This window comes from Bombina bombina, chromosome 1 (assembly GCF_027579735.1).
Source record: "Bombina bombina isolate aBomBom1 chromosome 1, aBomBom1.pri, whole genome shotgun sequence".
Classification (NCBI taxonomy): domain Eukaryota; kingdom Metazoa; phylum Chordata; class Amphibia; order Anura; family Bombinatoridae; genus Bombina; species Bombina bombina.
In genome coordinates this window covers 1,098,993,802-1,099,017,271 of record NC_069499.1, presented here as the reverse complement: position 1 = coordinate 1,099,017,271, position 23,470 = coordinate 1,098,993,802, and the positions used below count along the sequence as shown (strand labels likewise).

Below are 23,470 nucleotides of genomic sequence, written 5' to 3'. Positions count from 1 at the left end.
TTATAATAATTTCTGTGAGACAAATAAAAAGCCTATTCCCTAAATACCTATAAAGCATAAATGCTGGTGAGATAAGATTCTCTAGAGTTCCCTGTATGTTTAAGGAACACATTTCAGGGGGTGTGAGACGGGCGGCCTGTGCATAAGGCATGTGGAACCTGCTCTACAGGTCTTCTGCCTTATTTGCAACCTGCAGAGCGAGTCCTGTGTGAGGAGAGAGCATAACAGTGCAGGACAGCACAGGAGGCAGTGACAGAAATCTGCCCCCTCTATATACTGGCATGGTATCCACATAAAGGATATACACTGTGGCTGATATTATTTCGCAGACATGTCTTTAAGTGTCAGTATAAAGCGGGTAATAAACCTACCTGGAAAACATGAAAGACAGGCAGCTCTGACATTTCGAGGTAACTACTATATTTAGAAAATGCATATGTATTGGTTTGTGTACATCTAATCATTTTTTTACTAGAAATGTCTGCTCACATGGGTATATTACTTTATGGTGGTGGGTGGTGTTGGTTTTATATCTATCTGTGTGTGCACTGCTTAACCCTGAGGTTCCTTAGTTATTTAAAGCTGAAATGCTAATTCAAAATATTGGTATTTTTTTACTATGTGTTAAGGTCTATAGTGACTTGTGGTAAATACTAATGTCCACCTAATTGAAGATTAATTTTACTACCAAGTTAATGAATTGTATAACTACATTGGATTCTGCTCTAAAATTTGCTCTAACAGCTCAGGTCTAGTTGACATTCTCTATGTAAACTTGTAGTAAAACCATGAATCTAATTTGTTTATATAAATATTTTTGTTATAACTACTAGCTAAATCTGTGGCAAAGTCCTTATTTTGAAGATTAATTTCCTGGTATTTGTTTTGATGTTTTCTCTATCTATAACTTACTTCTTGCTTTACTGCTGTGTTCAAATGGAACTACCTCCATTTACTACTGGTGCATTATGAATCAGTATTAAATATTGTATACTGTTAAGATGAGATTAGAAACCACTTTAGCATAAAACAAAACAAAGATATGGTGGTGGTGAGCAAGATAAACTACAGGAAGTAAAAGGAAATACCTCTACAATTTAAGGGAGTGGTTGGTTATATCTTAAGGTAACTGTAATAAAATGCCACAAGCTATACATATTAATAAAATAAAGTTATTATTAAACTATAAAAAGTATTTTAGGTATCAGGTTTTTATTTATGAGCTAGTAGCAAAGTAGTACTCAACAGGTATGTAGCAAAGTAGTACTCAAGAATTCCAAAAAACTAAAACTAAATATTAGAGGGCAATTTGTAATTTGTCCTTATCTGTTAGATGTAGGAGAGACTGTTTTCATATATGAAATCCTTGTATATTCATTCATGTGGTTACCATATCTGTGATATTATCTATAAGATTAGCACAGGTTATACGCAATATACTGTGACAGCCTGTTCATAGAAAATGTATAAACATCAATTTAACTGCACAAAAAATCTGAACTCTGAAATGTAATTGATATATTAGGTACTGAAGCAACATTACTGTTATTTATGAAAAAAAGGAGATACAAATATATATATTTTTTATGATAACTCAAAACAAATAATTCAATTCAGCATATCCTGTAAACCTTGTGTAGTGAAACAGTTACATTTGAAGTGCTGTATATAACTTAGATTCTAATGTTCATTGACCTTTTATGATTGCAAAAGGAATTTTGCAATGTTTACCATTGGCGTGAGTTTAAAAATAAAATGTGATTATTTCAATGAAAAGGACCAAATACTGGGTGCTATTGCATACAGATGTGTGCAGCTATATGTGGGTGTGTAGTATTTGTTCATATTGGTTTTCAGAGTTATGTATTAGATAATAAAAAAGTATATTAAGCTACAAGTGTAAGAGCATACATATATAAAAATAATTACCATAATTTAATACCTATATACATTTTATCATTCTTTTTAGCAAAATATTGGTAAAGCACAATGAACTAATGTTTACCCTAAATACTTAAAGTGATGGTAAACTCTATCCTTTTTAAAATCCGATCCGGAATGTTAGTGATATTTTTGATGGAGTTTAATTCATCAGATGTAATGAAGTTGCGCTATAACTTACTTTTTAATATAGATATGAAATTCAAATACCTCGCTCTCCGCCGCCCACTTGAAAAGTACATTTTTTTTGTTAGCTAACGGTTTGAATTGTTGTCCAATCAGTGCTCTCTCCATATGGCACTTTTGTTGTAGCTAGAACGCTGATTTGAGAACAAATCAAACCTTTAGCTTGCAGAAAAAACTGACTTTTAAAGTGGGTAGAACAGAGCTGTGAATTTGAAGTTCATATCTAAATTAAAATTTAAGTTATAGCGCATCTTCATTGCTACTGATTAATTAAACTCCATTTAAAATATCACTAACATTTCAGATCTGTTTTTATAAAAGGGAGAGTTTACCATCACTTTAAGTTAAACAGAGCAAAGCATTGCAGTTAAATGGCCATAACAATACAGTATGTTTTGTAAGTGTTGCTTTTAAATGAGGGAATTACAATTTTTTTTACTTCTTGGAAAATGAATATTCTTGCTCTGAATTTTGTAAGGGTTCCAGGGCTTCCAGTGTCAGAGGAGCTGCTTGAGTGATCCTTATTAAAAGGACAAGAAGGAGACTTTTCAAATAATTTCTTAGCAAATGTACTTGTTTTTCTTGGTATCCTCTGCTGTAAAAGCAAGTCTAGGTAGGCTCAGAAGCAGCAATGCACTACTGGCAGCTAAATGCCTCTTGTCATTGGCTCACTAGATGTGTCACACTAGGTCCCAGTAGTGCATTGCTGCTCTTGAGCTGGGTTGAATGGTTTGCAGAGCATTAGAGCATATTCTTTTTTCTAATGAGCAAGCAGTGCATCTTGTTGATGAGTTGTGCACAAATACACACTTCCTGTTAGTAAAGTGCTAATGACGGCTCAGAGCCGTCATTAGCACTCAAATATCTTTTTTGCAATCTGGGGGCCCCCATCTGCTCCTACCCCGGTGATCGGGCCTGCATAGTGACAGGCATTGCCGGGGCTTCCCATTAAGTGTGGTGATGTCACGCGCAATGACGTAATGACGTCACCGCGCAACTTTATTTAAAATTGTCAATACAAAGTATAGGGAAAGGGGGCATGCTGCTTAGAAACCTGTATCTTAGGGATCTAAGCAGCTACAGACCCCCAAGACCAACCATTGGAAAGGTAATCGCCTAACCTTTCCAATGGTATAAGTCTTGGGGATCTGGGGGTAAAAATAAAAAAGTAAAAAAAATGTTTTTTGAAAATAGTAAAAAACAGAAAAATATTAAATTCAGCTTAGCACTCAAAGGGTTAAAAATCAGAACATTTAAATAGTGCTCTTTCTTGGGCATGATAGAATTTGTTTTCCCAGACTGGTACTTTAGAACCACTTCAGTGTTAGTGTTCCTGGGTTATCAGCAATGCGCTAAATGCATTGACAGTTGTTGCTGCAGAATCTGTTGCTGCGCTACAAATAACATAATAACAAGTCATGATTCATTCCTGAATACTTTATTTGATAATTGGAGACTGCCGAGCAGTACATTTATGCCTCTTGGGTTCAGATACTAGTAATGTCAGCAGCATAGAAAGTGTAAAGCAAAATGGGTGACCATTCAGGAGTCTCTGTTTTTACCTTGATTAGGGGGTTGGTTGACCACTGACTGATAATTATCTGAATGAAATGTAAATGTATATTCGTGTGTTGTGTTACAACTCCTGATGATGTCACTATGTCAAAAAAATGTTGTCATTAACCTGTAAATTGTTCTAAATTATTAGACTGACAGGTTGTCTTCCTGGTAGCTCAGTATGAGAACAGATTCCGTAACCTAAAAGACCTTTTATGCACAAATAATGGGCACTGCATGTATATGGTAGATGATTCATTAACAAGTAACTTTAGTAAAAGTGTTCCATTTAGTCTTTTGTTGTAGAGGATGAAGATGTAAAACAGGCAATGATGTCAAACTATTTATTTTTTATTGTGAAGAAAGGGCAGTGAATTTGGGTGTCCAAAAGAAGGCAAACTTATTCTACTCACCTCTGGCAATGATGACTTAAAATAGATATTAAACATCAAACTACAATTTATAAATAAAAGGGACATGGAACCCAAACATTTGCTTTCATGATTCAGACAGAACATAAAATTAAAAAAAAAGTTTCCATTTTACTTCTATGATCAAATTTGCTTTGTTCTCTTAGTATTCTTTGTTGAAGAGATATCTAGGTAGGTAGTGTGCACATGTCTGGAGCACTACAGGGCATGAATAGAGAACTCTTTCTAATGTATAAACAGTCTTACAAAATTGCTTCCATATAGTGCTGCAGACGTGCACTCTCCTAAGTTTACCTTTCTGCTTTTCAACAAAGGATACCAAACCATTTAAAACAATTTGATAATAGAAATAAATTAGAAAGTTATTTAAAATTGTATTTTTAATCTGAATCATGAAATCATGTTTTTTATGTCCCTTTAAGCATAGTTTAAAAACCATGGGTTAAGTTAAATCTTATACATAACTGCAACTCTCATGGGTAAAGGTGGAAGATTAGGTCACATGACTTTTTAAATGTATTATTTTTTTTTTATTTTTTCATTATTATTTTATTATTATTATTATTATTATTGTATTGAGGTATAAATCAAGGCATACAATCCAAGCATGTCAGTAAAAACCATACATTGAAATTGTTTACAAACATATTATGAATACAAACTAGACATGACACATATAATATGTTTAATTGAAAATGTTCAGGAATATAAGATAGCATACAGATAGCCCTGTTGTACTGGACACCCTCTAAATGGCACTAAATGGCACATGAGGCCACTTTTGGACCTCGTAGTACTACTGAAAATATGAAGCTTCAGAGGGTTATCATGGACACCAGGAGACTACTCTTAAGTCTCAAAGGAAAACCTCTATTTATTTATTTTTTTATATATATAATATAAATTATTTAGTAAATAACACATATGCAATAGTACTTTTGGGTCATCTTACTACTCAGCATGTGAAAAGTACAATATGTAGTAGAAACTAGAAACACACAACCACCAATAAAAGCAGTATAATGACATTGTATACTTCAGCCTGAACTTGTAGTAGATTAAAGCAGAGACCTTGTCATAGAGGGAAAGTAGTCACTTGAACTCAGGGTAGGCTTTATAATTACATTTCTAATGTTGTGAACTATATGTTAAGATGAACTAGTACTTGAGGTTAGAACTAGATAATCGGGTGTAACACATTCAGGGGTATTATAATAACATTTTACCAAGCTTATACCTTAGTCTAGGAGTGTAATAACATAATAGTGGTCAATATAGAGAGAAGACAGAATGAGTAGTTTTCTTGCCACTGGTCTCTTCACTAAAAAGATTTAGCATAGTTACTAGTATATGGTGATATCCTTGGCTGAAATATCAAACGTTCAGCTTTAGAATAAACATGCCGCATATTTACTATCTAAACTCATAGAGAAGGACTAAGTCAGGGAAAATATGTCTATCTAGCCAAAGTGTGGCTAGAACAAAAACAAATAAAAAGAAATATGTATTTGGAGAGGTAGAATGTCTGTCCTGCCTTCTCGGCTGCAGAGAACAAGACAGAGAAATTAGAGTTGGATACTCATTTATGTGAATAAATATATAATATATAATTAAACTTTGAGTTAGTTCCCCTTTCTATATATATATAAATATATTATTACCTCAACTTGTAGAACTGTCAGATTAAATAGCAAGTAAAATCTTATATGTAACTGATGTGGCGATAATACAAAAAATAAATAGAAACCAGATCTATTTATCCCCAAATTCAAAAATAATATTTGACTTAAATTTTAGTAATCTAATTACAATACAAAATGACCTTCACACATGAAAAGGCCGCCTATTTTCTTGGTGGGGCAGACTACAAATCCTGAAAATAAATATTCTCCCCAGATTACTATACACAATTTAAGCAGCACCGATCAATCTCCCACACAATTTTATTACTCAAGCACAGAAAACCCTAATTTCTTTTGTATGGGGAACAATAAAACCTAGAATTAAAAGCATAAGGATGTACAGGTTGATCAAAGAATGAGGATTGGGATTGAACAATATTGAGATTTATTACCAGGCTACATGTTTACAAAGAATAATAGACTGGCATCTCAATAGTGACACAAAAGCATGGATGCCCATGGACTGACACATCCTACACTCACCTTTGCCCGGGGCTTTATGCTGGATAGCAAAACAGAACCGACCACCATGGTTAAGTGCATACTCATTACTCCAACAAGTATTTGATTTATGGGACACCATTATCAAAAGACACCCAAATATCTCTACGTTGAGGTCCCCTCTGTCCCCTATTTCAGCTAATGCTGAACTGCTAGGAGGGAAAGTATTTGACATAAACACCACAACTAAATGGGAAATGGGGTACACAGTTCCAATATATAAATTACTCAGAGAAAACAAGCTCAAAGACAGACAAGATCTAACTGACATTTTAGGAGGAGCTTTTACTAAATGGCTAAAACGTTGTCAAATACAACACTTTTTGCTCACACCCCCATCCAGAGAAGCACTAGTTTGATCTCTAACTCCATTTGAGCAATTTTGTTCAATAGAACTTCCAGCACGCAACACACTCTCATGGGCCAGAAAGCTTTTAATAACAGCACAAAATATTAAACTCCCAGAATATATAGAGAGATGGCATAAAGATTTAAGCAAAACACTCACAGAAATGGATTGGAAACGCCTCTTAAACAACACTAGAAAATCCTCATCCTCAACTAAATTTCTAGAAACCAATTATAAATTATTAACCAGATGGTACCCCACACCAGCCAGGTTGAAACGTATCTTTCTGACCTCTTCAGACCAGTGTTGGCGAGGCTGCGGGAAAAAAGGAACATTGATACATATATGGTGGGAGTGCCACAGACTGAAACCATTTTGGGAAAATATACAGAATTTTATTGAGACAATATTTGGACAAAATACACAATATATACTAGATCCGACAACAGCCTTACTGAACCTACTACCATGAATGGATAAACAACATGGAGAATACTCTTATCCTGGAAGAATATGGATATTTTAGAATTAACCATCTAGAGTTCTTCCATGATATGAAATTCATATGGGATATCACTCGAGTGAAACTTTACCCTAAAACACGTGATCACACATACAATACTACCAGACCTCCTTGAGCTTCAAGTACGTTTTAAACATGTAATATAAACTATAATGCAGATACACACTCTTAGGGGTATATTTATTAATGTGCGAGCAGACATGATACGATGTAGCGTATCATGTCCGCCGCACATCGATAATTTCCGAAAGCATACGCTGTCGGCATTTATCATTGCACCAGCAGTTCTTGTGAACTGCTGGTGCAATGCTGCCCCCTGCAGATTCACGGCCAATCAGCCGCTAGGAGGGGGTGTCAATTAACGTGATCGTATTCGGCCTCAGAGAAGGTGGACATGTTATGGAGCAGCATTCTATACGGAGCTTGATAAATTGACCCCCTGGACTGCTACTATACTGCCCCTGTCTTCCCCCCTTCCCTCCCCTTCTGCAATATATGATCATTCATTACAAAAGAAGTGAAATGTAAGAATTGTAGAAAAGTGTTAATGGAGCAAGACAATTAAGATGAGATCGGTATATTTTCAATTTTATTTTAATTTTATTTTTATAGCTCTATATTTTTTTTTTTTTTTTATTCTTGTCATGATGTTACGTTGCTGTTCATAAAGTTTGAAATGAGATTTTATAAAATATCAAATTTAATCTAAAACCTTACAGGGTCTCGCAATACAGTGTAATCCAACAACCAAACTCATATGTATATCATTATAAGGCTTTAATTGATGTTATTTAAATGGATGACATTTGTAACACAGCCTGTTTATTTTTCATCACTGTATCACCTGTTTATAAAAAATAAACAAATAAAAATAAAAAAAATATATAAATAATAGGCAAAGCAGTTGTCTTGTAGGACTATGCAGCCGTAAAATGGCATTATTATATGTTTTAAACCTCAGCCTACCCCAGATCGTCCCTGGTCTCTCAAGGGACCTTTCCAGTGCAATCCACATTTGTAAAGCAATATAGGCCATCTTAGCCTTGGTACAGAGAACTATCCACTTAGATCCCATACGCCTGCAGCTGTTAGTGTTATCTCTCTTTAGCCTAGTTTGGAATCGCCGGTCTTTTGCATTGTCCTCTCTATGAAGCCCAGGTTTTCCATTTCGCTGCAGTAAGTCTGTCCTGGGAACAATGTGGTCTCTCCGTTTCTGCTAGCTGTCCAGGGATTCATTGCACAGGTTGAATAGTAAACTGATGGTTTAGATGTTAGATTTGCACATCTGTCTCTGTGCCTTGTAACCCAGAATCTGGGGGGGGGGGGATATATGCGGCAGCCCCTCCACTAAGGTTAGCGGTAGCTGTAAATGGCGTTCCCAAAGAGCATAGGTCAGGGTCGCAGTCCAAACATCCACTCTCTGTCTGCCACTAAGATATATGTTTCCAAATGTGTAGATTAAATTATTTTTATAGGTAAAATCCAGAAAGAATTATGTTATAATCGAGAGCTTCATAGAGATGAGTCCTGCAGGAGTCAGCTCCGCCCCCCAGGTCACATAACGTTTATTACAATACAGATTACCTAACACAAATTTTGAAGAGGACAAATTGCACTTCTAGTCTCTGTGGAACTCAGAAAAAATGGTAATGATCTTTTCCTGCACATTACTAATGATGATCCAGTGGTCTAATATTTTAAAGGCACTGGATAGATCTTGGGGGATACTGTCTACATATTTCCCTTTATTTCAAAGGTGTGATAAGTCATCCCTTATGTAGAACAGTGCGGTCATTGTGCCACATTTAATGTCTATTCTAATGCATTAGAAGAGCTTTGTGAAATGCTTTGTACAGGTTTTTACAAGGTTTCCAAATCTGTGGCCAATCCAGTTCATCATAAAACCAAGTTTTTGCTTTGAAAACCCTCACAACACATCTTCCCAATTCAGGCATACCTCATTTTATTGCTCTTCGCTTTATTGCGCTTCGCAGATATTGTTCCTTCTACAAATTGAAGGTTTATGCCAACCCTGTGTAGAGCAAGTCAATCAGCACCATTTTTTAAACATATATACACTTATAAACACATAAATACACATATATACACACATAAATATACATATATACACACCAACAGCAAAAAGATTATGACTTACTGAAGGCTCATATGATGGTTAGCATTTTTTAGCAATAAAATATTTTTTAATTAAGGTATACATTGTTTTTTTTAGACATAATGCTATTGCACACTTAATAGATTACAGTATAGTGTAAAAAATAACTTTTATATTAGTATGATTCACTTTATTGTTATATTCACTTTATTGCGGTAGTCTGGAACCAAACCCGCAATATCTCTGAGGTACACCTGTCAGTACATCATAAAACAAGCAATTTTCATGTGGCGTTTGGCTTTATCTAATTAAATAGCCATGACTATTTAATCTCATTTTGACCTCCTTCATCTAGCTTTGCACAGCTTTTTCTAACTGTTTTTACTCATACTCAGTAAACATGATTTTCCCCCTGGCTAAATAGAGTTGAATATAGCTAAAATTGTATTATTAAGCAAAGTCTCTGGGACACACCTAAAATACAATCATCAAAATGTTTATGTATAATTGTCACTTAGTATTTGGATATTTAAAAAAACAAAACAACATAATTATAAATTAGGCAACATAATATGAATTTATTAATTGCATGTGTTGATTTATCATAATTACTTAGTGGTGGTTCTATGCGGATGCTACGCACTTCTAAACACAGGTTTAGCACCCCTGTTGAGCTGTGAAGGGCAGTGCATGCTCTGCCAAGTGGCTCCATATATTATGTGTGCTGTGTCTTTCAATATTTTTAACACTTTTATTAGTCCTCCCACACACATCTAGAGCCGCCACTGTACTTAAGTGAAACACATTAAACACATTGGGTAGACCTTGTCAATACTTAACTAACTGCTTATTAATGTGTCTCCTAACACCATCAATACTTTTATTCTCTGTAAAAACAGGATTACATAAACATTTTCAGCATCATTCCCACTGCCATTGACTACTTGTGGAGGGCATATGGGAGACAAATATAATTTCCAGTTTTAGCAATAATGATGAGAAGCTACTATTGGTGTTCAGAGGACTGGTATTGAAACGTACATCTCACTTCCATATGTAAAGATGATGGATGTAGAAATTAAATATAGTTAGGAGACACAGTACTAGTGGTGCTGATGAGTGTTGTGTTGGAATTATTGGTGCCAAACAAAGATATTAGACAGTATTATCTAAAACTATCTCAGGAGAATGCAGAGTTTGTGGTGGCAGCTTTCTAGGGTCACTTGTTTGTTGTTTATATTGAATTTACTCCACTAACCCTGTTCAACCAGTTATTTGGCTTGGAGCTACCCCATGGCACAAAATATATGTAAACAACCCCACCATAATGTAATACTATAAAAATATAATCTAGTCTTTGCTGGGGCAGTTTAATTTTGGAGCTTTCATGCTTTTTTAATGTTTGATGTGTGTGTATGAAGCATATGTGGTGGTGTATTGCGTATATGTAGTTTGAATTGTACTTAAATATAAGACCAACTTCAAGAAACCTTTGCTTTATCTTGATTTTTTTTTTTTCATTTTCAAAAGTTTTATTAATAAACAAAAAGAAAGCAGTACATATAACAAGAAATGCTCATTACATGAGACTCGGGTACATTATTCACATTGAAACATGGATGGCAACCCAGACCGTGACCTGCGTCTGGTCTTTTCATCAGACAAGTCCAAAAGACATAATAAAAGTCTCCTTTGTTGAAAGGCAAAGTTCTTTTAAACCTATGCTATGCAAGGATCATTAGGATGTTGTCCTACTTGCCATTTAATAAGTTGCTCATAGCCAGCAGAATGTGAACAGGCCCGAAGTTCCAATCTTACACTTCATAATACGTAACAGGATAACATAAAAATTATGCAGGTATTTATTGTTTTTTGAAAAAGCATGACTTAGTCTCTTGACATGTGCTTGATTTTTTTTAACTGAATTTAAACATTTATATCTCAGCAACAACTGATCATTTCTGCACAAAAAAACACCTACTTAACAAAAAAATATTTGCATGTGAAATGTCATTAAGATTGGTGCAGTACTTTTTGCTGTAGGTTTAGCGAATCATTTGAATTTTAAGAGGTACAGAAAAGTAATTTTTTTCAACACCTAAAATACTCAACTGATATATTCCAAAATGTCAACATTTATAGTCATTCATGGTGCCCACAAATATACCAAATTACAATGAATTTTGTTCCCACAATCCATAATTTCAAACACCTGAAAACTAGTCTGGCCAACGTAAAATGTATGCAGCTATACTATATCTATCTATCTATTTATCTATATATCTATCTTTCATTCTATATATGTTATTTACAGCACAAACAAGATATCACTGAAATTTTGATGTCTCTGTCTTGTAAATTAATACCACATATTTATTTTATTTGATAAAATAATCTCTTTTTTGATAAACATTCTGCGATATAAACTTAAATATTATATTAAATAACAATACAGAGAAATCTGAAGCCTGCAGTAATGTTCTTCTAATCATACAGTGTGAGCCATGTGTAATTGGGTGGAGGATTCTTATTAGTGACTGAAAGATGCCCAACGGGTATAACAACTTGATCCTTTGAAGCAACTTTTTCCAGCTAAAGGGACAGAATAATGGGAGTGAGTAAGAAATTAAATATATTCTAACAATAACAATTAACAAACAGGTTTGAAAGCAACATGTAATGAGTGCTCAGCTTAAATATAATTTATGAGCAATTAATTAAGTAACAAATCCTGTAAGACAGAAAGGAGGCACCTCATAGGGTGATATCGTCTATCAAGGGAACATGAAGGGGACAGACAATTTCAAACTCACAGCACACAGTGCCATATACAGCAAGCCGAGACCTCTAAGTCGCCCGGCAGACTCACTCCCGATATCAGGCCGCTGGTCACGTGATGGTACGTCCGCCAGTCAGGGTTAGCCTCTCCAGTCATGTCAGGAGATGTTTCCTGGTTGAATCAACCAATCAGCTGGCACGGTTCGGGGGCGTGTATGGAACGAGGATTCACCTCGTACAAAAACTTAGCACAGAGCAGGGATATACTAACTGCTTATTAAAACAAATTAAAAATAGTTTTTAGTATATCCCTGCTCAGGGATCAAGTCCAGCGGGAATGCATGGGAACGGAGTTCCTGCACTATTTTTCCAGGAGAAACTAAGTTCCCCACTGGACAGGGTATAAAAATGCTTCAGTAAACACTGCTGCTGATTATGGGAGGAGCTGGAACATAGTCTAGTTTGAGGGATAGTGAAATCCTCTAGTAATCAGCAGTAAAACGCTCTACAATACACAAAATGCAAGCCTGTCAGCGGTCCTACTGTGTGATCACCCCACACTGTGTGGAATACATGGTGCTTACATTTCTGTGTGACTTGCTCTGGGTTTATTTAGCTCCCCTTAGCAGAAATAGGACTATTGCACTTTAGGTGGCTGAGACTCTGTAAAAGAGATGGAGTATCAGCCCCAAAGGCAGCCATTCAACTCTTCATTGAATTTAATTTGATTTTATTAACCAAAGTGTATAGATTATATACATATAAATACAGTATGTGTGTATAGAACAATATTAATTGTGAGGGGGTGGAAGTCTTAGTGAGTTCCCACACTTTTTTTTGTAGGACTTGACCCCTGATTACACTTTTTTGCTCAACATTAAAACCATTTTACAAGTATTCGCTGAATCTGCTGGCTGAATCTGCTGTCTCTCTGGGTAGTGAGTTGTTCCAGACTGGACTCAATGGAAAAATACCTTTCTTTTGCTGAAGATGAAATCTCCTTTCCTGTAACCAGTACATTTTCTATCATGTATAGGAAATACTAGCATGCCTGTGTACAACTGGACACAAACATCACTTGTTTTCTTTATTGCATATAAACCAGAGTATTTTTCTTTTTAACTAAAAATTGTTGTCAGGGTCCTTACAGAACTTTGTCTGGAGAAATAAAACGAATTGCATATAAAAAGAGGCCACATTTTTCTTTTGTTGTTTATAGGAGGGCTTTTCACAATGTCTAAGTTTATTTATAAAGCAGTTGTTTGTTTGTATTGAGATTTTTTTCTTTCTTTTTATGCTTATGAGCTGTTGTCAGTTTCTACCAACAAAGCAGTAAGGGTTCTAGTTATCAGCTAGAGACTAGAGAGTCTTCCTGTTAGCTTTAAAACAAAAGAAGTGCATATATGTATGAAAAAATTATAAAAGTTGCTGATTGGTGGCTACACATAGATGCCTTGTGTGAATGGCTCACCCATGTGCATTGCTATTAAAGAAGGAAGCACATTTGATAATAGAAGTAAATTGGAATGTTGTTTAAAATTGTATTCTCTAACAGAATCATGGTTTCATGTCCATTTGCAGTTTGAGTTTAAACTGAAACTAGCAAGCAATGAGTGCATAACTGATTCTGATCCTGAGCCGCATACTGATAAGAAATGATCCTACAGCAGTATTGGCTGATAAGAATAAGCCAGCACAACAATAAGAAGAATGTTTTTAATGCAAGATATATCTATTTTTTTTTTGGGGGGGTATAATTCTAATAATACTACTAATAATACAGTAGAATTAAAAAATATATATAATTTATAGTTGACTGACCCTTTACAGTTTTGGTTGTACATAGCTACTGGCAAGTGGTAGAGACCAGAAAATTAGATCTTTTACTAGTATTACCGGTACCTGTGTTCTGGAAAAATGGTGAACTTGTGGAATTAACGAGCCATGTCACTTCCTGTGACGTGGGATCTGTGGTTTCACAAAGTTTTACAATATTGCACATGCGTGCCATCATCATTACTTACCTGGTCGCAGATGTCCCTGCTACAGATTCGAGATCCGTGAGATTTCTGGACCCTCTTTACCTCGCATGCAAGGCATTTGAAAATGTCAATACTGCCCCCGCTTTGCATATGTTTATACGCATTCCCATTCCAGTTATACCGGTACAGTGTCATTTAAAAATTAAATAGAATTTTTTTTATATAAGAACTGAAAAAGGAGCTACTGTGTAAAACAATATTGTATGAACAAGCAAACAGTTTTGAACAATTAATTTCTTTAATGTCACTGTGTAACTGTAATGGGAATGCGTATAAACGTACTGCAAAGCGGGGCGCCTATTGACAGTTTAAAATGCCGCGCATGCGTGGTAAAGAGGGTCCAGGAATTTCACGGATCTTGAAACTGTAGCAGTGACGTATGCAGCCAGGTATGTAATGATGCTGGCACGCATGCGCAATATGGTCAAACTTTGTGAAACAGCTGATCTCACGTCACAGGAAGTGACGTGGTTCGCTAATTCCACAAGTTCGCCATTTTCCCAGAACACAGGTACCAGTAATACTAGTAAAAGATCTCATTTTCTGGTCTCTACCACTTGCCAGTAGCTAGTCACTTCCTGTGACATGTTTAGCTAATTTCACAACTTCGCCATTTTCCCAGAACACCTACAACATTTAGTTTTGCCATCAACACATTTTTGGATGACATGAACCAGAACCGGAAGTAGACTGGTGTTCGTTCCAGATACACAAACACATTGGCGCCAAAGTGCATGAAAGTTTACATAGATGGATGATGGTAACCAACGATATAACAGCATGGCACTTAAATATCTGGTTTGGAGGTAAAGGATGTATCCTTGAAAAATCATTTTCAGGCAAAACAGGTGTCGGAACTTTTTTTAATCAAACACATGGTGAAAGAACAGTAAGGATGTAGAAAGTAAAGAAGATGCGCTACACAGCTAACCACACTTAGTCGGATATAAGAAAAATATAAATTTTATTTTAAAAGATTAGTGCCTAGATTACGAGTCTTGCGTTAGCCTTAAAAAGCAGCGTTGAGAGGTCCCAACGCTGCTTTTTAACACCCGCTGGTATTACGAGTCTGGCAGGTACAGGTGTACCGCTCACTTTTTTCCGCGACTCGAGCATACCGCAAATACACTTACGTAAATTGCATATCCTATCTTTTCAATGGGATATCTTTTCTTGGAAAAAGTGAGCGGTACACCCTCTCCTGTCAAGACTCCTACCGCATTTAAAAGTCAGTAGTTAAGAGATTTATGGGCTAACGCCGTAACATAAAACTCTTAACTAAAGTGATAAAAAGTACACTAACACCAATAAACTACCTATTAACCCCTAAACCGAGCCCCCCCCCACATTGCAAACACTTAAATACAATTTTTAACCCCTAATCTGCCGACCGTACATCGCCGCCACTTTAATAAATATATTAACCCCTAAACCACCGCACTCCCGCCTTACAAACATTAGTTAAAGTTTATTAACCCCTAATCTGCCGTCCCTAACATCGCCGACACCTACCTACAATTATTAACCCCTAATCTGCCGCCCCCAATGTCGCCGACACTATAATAAAGTTATTAACCCCTAAATCTAAGTCTAACTCTAACCCTAACACCCCCTAACTTAAATATAATTTAAATACATCTAAATAAATATTCCTATCATTAAATAAATTATTCCTTTTTTAAACTAAATACTTACCTATAAAATAAACCCTAAGTTAATAGTTACATTGTAGCTAGCTTAGGGTTTATTTTTATTTTACAGGCAACTTTGTATTTATTTTAACTAGGTGCAATAGTTATTAAATAGTTATTAACTATTTAATAACTTCCTAGTTAAATTAAATACAAATTTACCTGTAAAATAAAACGTAACCTAAGCTACAATTACACCTAACACTACACTATAATTAAATAAATGACCTAAATTAACTACAATTAATTACAATAAAATAAACTAAATTACTAAAAAAACAAACACTAAATTACAAAAAATAATAAAATAATTACAATTTGTTTAAACTAATTACACCTAATCTAATCCCCCTAATAAAATAAAAAAGCCCCCCAAAATAAAAAAAAATCCCTACCCTACACTAAATTACAAATAGCCCTTTAAAGGGCTTTTTGCGGGGCATTGCCCCAAAGTAATCAACTCTTTTACCTGTAAAAAAAAATACAATACCCTCCCAACATTACAACCCACCACCCACACACCCAACCCTACTCTAAAACCCACCCAATCCCCCCTTAATAAAACCTAACACTACCCACTTGAAGATCACCCTACCTTGAGATGTCTTCACCCAACCGGGCAGAAGTGGTCCTCCAGACGGTCCGAAGTCTTCATCCTATCTGGGCAGAAGAGGTCCTCCAGACGGCCAGAAGTCTTCATCCAGGCGGCATCTCTATCTTCATCCATCCGGAGCGGAGCGGGTCCATCTTCAAGACATCCGACGTGGAGCATCCTCTTCGTTCAACGGCGACTGGAACAATGACGGGTCCTTTAAATGACGTCATCCTTCAATTCCGATTGGCTGATAGAATTCTATCAGCCAATCGGAATCAAGGTAGAAAAAATCCTATTGGCTGTTCCAATCAGCCAATAGTATGCAAGCTCAATCCTATTGGCTGTTCTAATCAGCCAATAGGATTGAACTTCAATCCTATTGGCTGATTGGATCAGCCAATAGGATTTTTTCTACCTTGATTCCGATTGGCTGATAGAATTCTATCTGGTAAACTGCTTGTGCAATGCCGCCCCCTGCAGATTCACGGCCAATCGGCTGCTAGCAGGGGGTGTCAATTAACCCGATCGTATCTTAAGACCGCTGCTTCTTAACTGCTGTTTCCGGCGAGCCTGAAGGTTCGTGGAAACAGGGACATCAGGGGCCCTTGATAAATCGGTCCCCTAGTATCTGTATTGTATTTTGCAGTTAACCACAAGCTTTGAATGTCGAGGCTTTGGTTGTGATGCTTATGTAGGATGTTTTCTCTGTAGGGCTTTTTCTAATTGTAGATTGCATATCTCTTGCCAGTTTATTCCTTGATATCAAACTACTTCTTCATCTCTAATACCAGCTGAAAATGAAATCCAGCCTAGCTACCATCTTGTCTATGAAATTCAGCAAACTTTGTGTGCGTTTATATAGCACAAAATAATATGTAGAGAACTTGCCTATATGAAAATGACTTATATGGCAATGTTAATGCTTCCTTCTGGTTTCCACAAACTTGCTATTATTGTTGTCTTTTTATTTTTTGTATTAGAACTGTTATTACACATGTTATATCACATTGTTTATGTGCATATAAGCTCACCTGCCTGCATTAGGTGAGTTCTAGTCTAATACCCTATCAATATGTGATGCATTTAAAATCATTTATACTCTGCATCCATTCCTTTTGTGGTCTCTGCCACCTATATAGAACATCCCTAACGAGAACAGGGTGGTCTCATTTAAACTTCAACCCTTTTAGCTCTATCTAATAGTAAAGTATTAGAGCTCATACATATATTACCAAAGCTAATACATTTACAGGCCATGTAGTGCAAGTAATTGCTTGTATGGTTTCTATATAGAAATGCTTTGTTGATGGTACCTCAAAGGAAAATTGTATACATGTGTGTATGTTGTGCACTTCCTGCTTCCTGCTCTTTCTCACTGGCTAATAAGCACTTTTCAGTACTGCTCCTTTGTACTTCCTGTTAATGTTCATTGACTGATTTGTGCCAAGGTGCATGAGCAGAAAATACACTCAGCTAGATTATGAGTTTTCAGCGCTATAGGGAAATTAACGAGCGCCACAAAAGCGTTAATAATTCACCTCTCTATAGCGCTGCTATTACAGGCTTGCGTGGGCGATATGGTGGCGTTGAGCACCATACCTCACCCAAATACAAGCAGTGTTTTGACGTGCTTGTGCATGATTTCCCCATAGACATCAATGGGGAGAGCCGGCAAAAAAAAGCCTAACACCTGCAACTGTAGTTCTGTAACGCAGCCCCATTGATGTCTATGAGAAAAGAAAAAGTTATGTTTAAACCTAACACCCTAACATAAAAACTACGTCTAAACACCCCTAATCTGCCACCCCGACATCGCCGCAACCTACATAATGTTATTAACCCCTAATATTCTTCCCCTAACATCGTCGCCACCTACATAATGTTATTAACCCCTTAATTGCTGCTCCTGACTGCTCCTGATATCGTCCCCACCTAAATACACTTATTAAACCCTAATCTGCTGCCCCTAACATCGCCGCCACCTAAATACACTTATTAACCCCTAATCTGCCATTCCCGATATCGCCGCCACCTACATTACATTTATTAACCTCTAATCTGCCACCCCCAATGTCGCCGCCACTATACTAAAGTTATTAACCCCTAAACCTCTGGCCTCCCACATCACTAACACTGCATAATATATTTACCCCTAAACCTAACCCTAATGTAACCCTAAGCATAACCCTAACCCTAACGTAACCCTAAGCCTAAGTCTAACCCTAACACCCCCTAACTTAAATATAAGTAAAATAAATCTAAATAAAACTTACAATTATTACCTAAATAATTCCTATTTAAAACTAAATACTTACCTATAAAATAAAACCTAAGAAAGGCTTCAAAATAACTAATAGTTACATTGTAGCTAGCTTTTTATTTTTATTTCACAGGTAAGGTTGTATTTATTTTAACTAGGTAGACTAGTTAGTAAATAGTTATTAACTATTTACCAACTACCTAGCTAAAATAAATACAAATTTACCTGTAAAATAAAACCTAACCTGCCTTACGCTAAAAACTAACATTACAATAAAATAAAATAAATTAAATTAATAAAATACAATTATCTATATTACAAAAAAAATAAACACCAAATTACACAAAATAAAAAACAAAATTATCAAAAATAAAAACGAATTACTCCTAATCTAATAGCCCTATCAAAATAAAAAAGGCCCCCCAAAATAAAAAAACCCTAGCCTACACTAAACTACCAATGACCCTTAAAAGGGCCTTTTGCAGGGCATTGCCCCAAAGAAATCAGCTCTTTTACCTGTAAAAAAAAAATACAAACAACCCCCCAACAGTAAAACCCACCACCCACACAACCAAACTCCCCCAAATAAAGTTCTATCTAAATAAACCTAAACTAACCATTGCCCTGAAAAGGGCATTTGGATGGGCATTGCCCTTAAAAGAGTATTTAGCTCTTTTACATTGCCCAAACCTTAAGCTAAAAATAAAAACCACCCAATAAACCCTTAAAAAAACCTAACACTAACCCCCGACGATCCACTTACAGTTTTCGAAGACCGGACATCCATCCTCATCCAGGCGGCAGAAGTCTTCATCCAAGCGGGCAGATGTCCTCATCAAAGCCGGCAGAAGTCTTCATCCAAGCGGGCAGAAATCTTCATCCAGACGACATCATCTATCTTCATCCATCCTGCGCGGAGCGGGTCCATCTTCAAGAAATCCGGCGCAGAGCATCCTCTTCTTCTGATGGTCGCAGAAGAATGAAGTTTCCCTTTAAGTGCTGTCATCCAAGATGGCATCCCTTACATTCTGATTGGCTGATAGAATTCTATCAGCCAATAGGAATTAAAGGTGAAAAAATCCTATTGGCTGTTGCAATCAGCCAATAGGATTGAGCTTGCATTCTATTGGCTAATTGGAATAGCCAATAGAATGCAAGCACAATCCTATTGGCGGATTGGATCAGCCAATAGGATTAAAGCTCAATCCTATTGGCTGATTGCAACAGCCAATAGGATTTTTTTCACCTTTAATTGGTTGTGTGGGTGGTGGGTTTTACTGTTGGGGGGTTGTTTCTGTTTTTTACAGGTAAAAGAGTTGATTTCTTTGGGCCATTGGTAGTTTAGTGTAGGCTAGTTGTTTTTTTTGGAGGGGGGCGGCTTTTTTATTTTGATAGGGCTATTAGATTAGGAGTAATTCGTTTTTATTTTTGATAATTTTGTTTTTTATTTTGTGTAATTTAGTGTTTATTTTTTTTTGTAATGTAGATAATTGTATTTTATTAATTTAATTTATTTTATTTTATTGTAATGTTAGTTTTTAGTGTAAGGCAGGTTAGGTTTTATTTTACAGGTAAATTTGTATTTATTTTAGCTAGGTAGTTAGTAAATAGTTAATAACTATTTACTAACTAGTCTACCTAGTTAAAATAAATACAAACTTACCTGTGAAATAAAAATAAAACATAAGCTAGCTACAATGTAACTACTAGTTATTTTGAAGCTAGCTTAGGTTTTATTTTATAGGTAAGTATTTAGTTTTAAATAGGAATTATTTAGGTAATAATTGTAAGCTTTATTTACATTTATTTTAATTATATTTAAGTTAGGGGTCTTAGGGTTAGACTTAGGCTTAGGGTTACGTAAGGGTTAGGTTTAGGGGTTAATATATTTATGTAGTGATGTGGGTGGCCAGAGGTTTAGGGGTTAATAGTTTATTTTAGTATATTTCGTTGTGGGGGGCTTGCTGTTTAGTGGTTAATAGGTTTATTATTGCGGGTGTGTGGGCGGACGGCAGATTAGGGGTTAATAATCTTTAAATAGTGTTTACGATGTGGGAGGGCGGCAGTTTAGGGGTTAATAGATTTATTATAGTGGCGACGATGTCGGGGAGTGGCGGAATAGGGGTTAATACATTTTTTAAGTGGGGGCGATGTCCGGAGCGGCAGATTAGGGGTTAATAATTTTATTTTAGTATTTGCGATGTGCGAGGGCCTCGGTTTAGGGGTTAATAGGTAGTTTATGGGTTTTAGTGTACTTTTTAACAGTTTAGTTATGAGTTTTATGCTACAGCGTTGTAGTGTAAAACTCATAACTACTGACTTTAGATGGCGGTACAGATCTTGTCCTTTTAGGCTGTACCGCTCACTTTTTGGCCTCACAGCAAAACTCGTAATAAAGTGCAGCACTGACGTTGCGTGACGGTCAAAAAGGTGTGCGGTACAGCTATTCTGACAAGACTTGTAATGCGGCGTTAGGGAAAAAGCATCGTTATGAGGCATAACAATGCTTTTTCATTCATAATGCAAAACTCGCAATCTAGCTGAATGTTTACTGCTAATATAATAGTTAATTTCACTTTAATTTTAAACATCTTATACTTCCCATTTTTTCAGTCAAAATATGTTTAAAAGCAGCTCTTTCATATAGATCAGTGTTTCCCAACCGCGGTCCTCAAGTACCCCCTGGTTTTCATTATTGCTGAACTAGAGCACAGGTGAAATAATCAGCTGATGGATGAGAGCAGGTTTGTAACCATGATCAGCTGATTACTTCACCTGTGCACTGGTTCAGATATAATGAAAACAAGGAGTGTTGGGGGTACTTGAGGAAACACTGATTTAGATGATGACTCATGTTTCAGTATATGTCCCTTTAACTGCTTGGTTACTGCCATGAGGTTACGAACATATTTAGATACCATATATATATATTTCAATAAAGCTATAGAGATTAAAAAAAAAAAGTACTTTAATGAACGAGTTCACGAATACTTAAAAGTAGGAAAGTGAAAGTTTTTGACTGTGTTAATTGAAATTTTAATTTAAAGGAACCCTTAATGCAGTAGAATTACATAATTAATAAATACATAAAGAAAGACATTGCAATAACACTTACTCTGATTTTCTAATAAGCAGTTGATTTGTTTTTCTTACAAAATTATTTTTTCTCCTATTTTCCGGCCCCCTGCATCATGTGACAGACATCAGCCAATCACAGACTAGTATACATTTACCCTGTGAGCTTGTGCACATGCCCAGTATGATCTTGTTCCCCAGAAAGTATGTATATATAAAAAGATACTGGAAGTAGATTGGAAAGTGTCTTAAAACGACATGATCTCTCTGTATCATAAAAGTTTATTTTGACTTGAGTGTCTCCTTAAAGCTTTGCTCTCTCTCCCCTTCTATGACTATTCTCTAATACTTTCCTATTATTTTATTGTCTTTCAAGGTTTTACACACAGGACAAAGAAAGTCAAAACAGGATCCGTTGCAGAGTTTGGAGAGGTAATGATTTAGAATACACATAATGTAAATGTAATAATACATTATACAAATGTGTGAATAATTGGGAACAAAATGAAACAAGCAACACAGATTCTATTAATTGATTGTAACCAAGCCAATAAAACAATATTGTCCAAAACAGATATGAAGTTTTTATAATACCAAGGATGTATCACATTTTTTAGTAGATTAACTGTTATGTAGTATGTGCAGGTCGTGAGAGCACTTCTTTTGAGACATTGAGGCCTATTTATTATATGTCTGTCGGACCGGATGCGACAGTGCGGATCAGCTCCTACAGACATCTCTGAATACAGAGAGCAATACGCTCTCCGTATTCAGCATTGCACCAGCAGTTCTTGTGAGCTGCTGGTGCAACGCCACCCCCTGCAGACTCGCGGCCAATCGGCCGCCAGCAAGGGGGTGTCAATCAACCCGATAGTACTCAATCGGGTTGAATTCCGGTGATTACTGTCCGCCTCATCAGAGCAGGTGGACAGGGTTATGGAGCAGCGGTCTTTAGACCCCTGCTTCATAACTTGTGTTTCTGGCGAGACGCAGGCCCTCAAGCTCCATTCGGAGCCTCTATGGGGCCCATATATTAAGGCCCCTTCAGGCTCGCCGGAAACAGAAGTTAAGAAGCAGCGGCCGTAAGACCGATGCTCCTTAACTCATCCGCCACCTCTGAGGTGGCCGACAGCAATCAGCCTGATCGGGTTGATTGCCACCCTCTGCTAGCGGCCGATTGGCCGCGAATGTGCAGGTGGCGGCATTGCACAAGCACTTCACTAGAAATGCTTGTGCAATGATTAATGACGACAGCGTATGCTGTCAGCATTTATTGATGTAGGGCAGGCATGATACGCTACAGCATGATAAATCGACCCCTATGAGCTTGGTTTTCCATTCACTTTGGAGCTTTAGGATGATTTTGTTTCATACTCAAAACTGAAATATTTTGTTACTAAGAATTTTAACTGTGAATTTGTTCCCAAATGTTTAACAGGACATTAAACTCACAATACTGTCCCCCCATAGATATTTAATTAAAAAGACAATGTACACAGGCAAGCAGCAGATCATTGTATCTTTCTCTTCCACCCCCACTAGAGGAAGTTAATTTATTCTGATCTCTCTTGTTTACAAAGTTTTTCTGTAGCCATTACTGCAGTGTTGTAATATTTAGTATAGGTGGAGAAAGCAGCTCTTTCTAATGACAGAATAAAGGTAATACAGCTATCCATGAACTAGTTGATCACTGGGAACACATTAAAGGGGAAGCAACTTTACAGTACCCATGCATTGCACATA

At 36.3% G+C, this 23,470-nt stretch overlaps 1 protein-coding gene across 1 annotated transcript in view; it reads left to right on the top strand.

Moving 5' to 3' along the window:
• The first annotated feature begins 201 nt into the window (after positions 1-201).
• The window catches only part of LOC128663152 (fer-1-like protein 4), a 284,642-nt gene continuing 261,373 nt past the window's right edge, over positions 202-23,470 (top strand). Inside the window, exons 1-2 of the mRNA XM_053717349.1 lie at positions 202-410; positions 22,104-22,159. Coding sequence (XP_053573324.1) covers positions 332-410; positions 22,104-22,159 — 135 coding nt within the window. The 5' untranslated portion in view covers positions 202-331. The remainder of the gene's footprint in view (positions 411-22,103; positions 22,160-23,470) is intronic.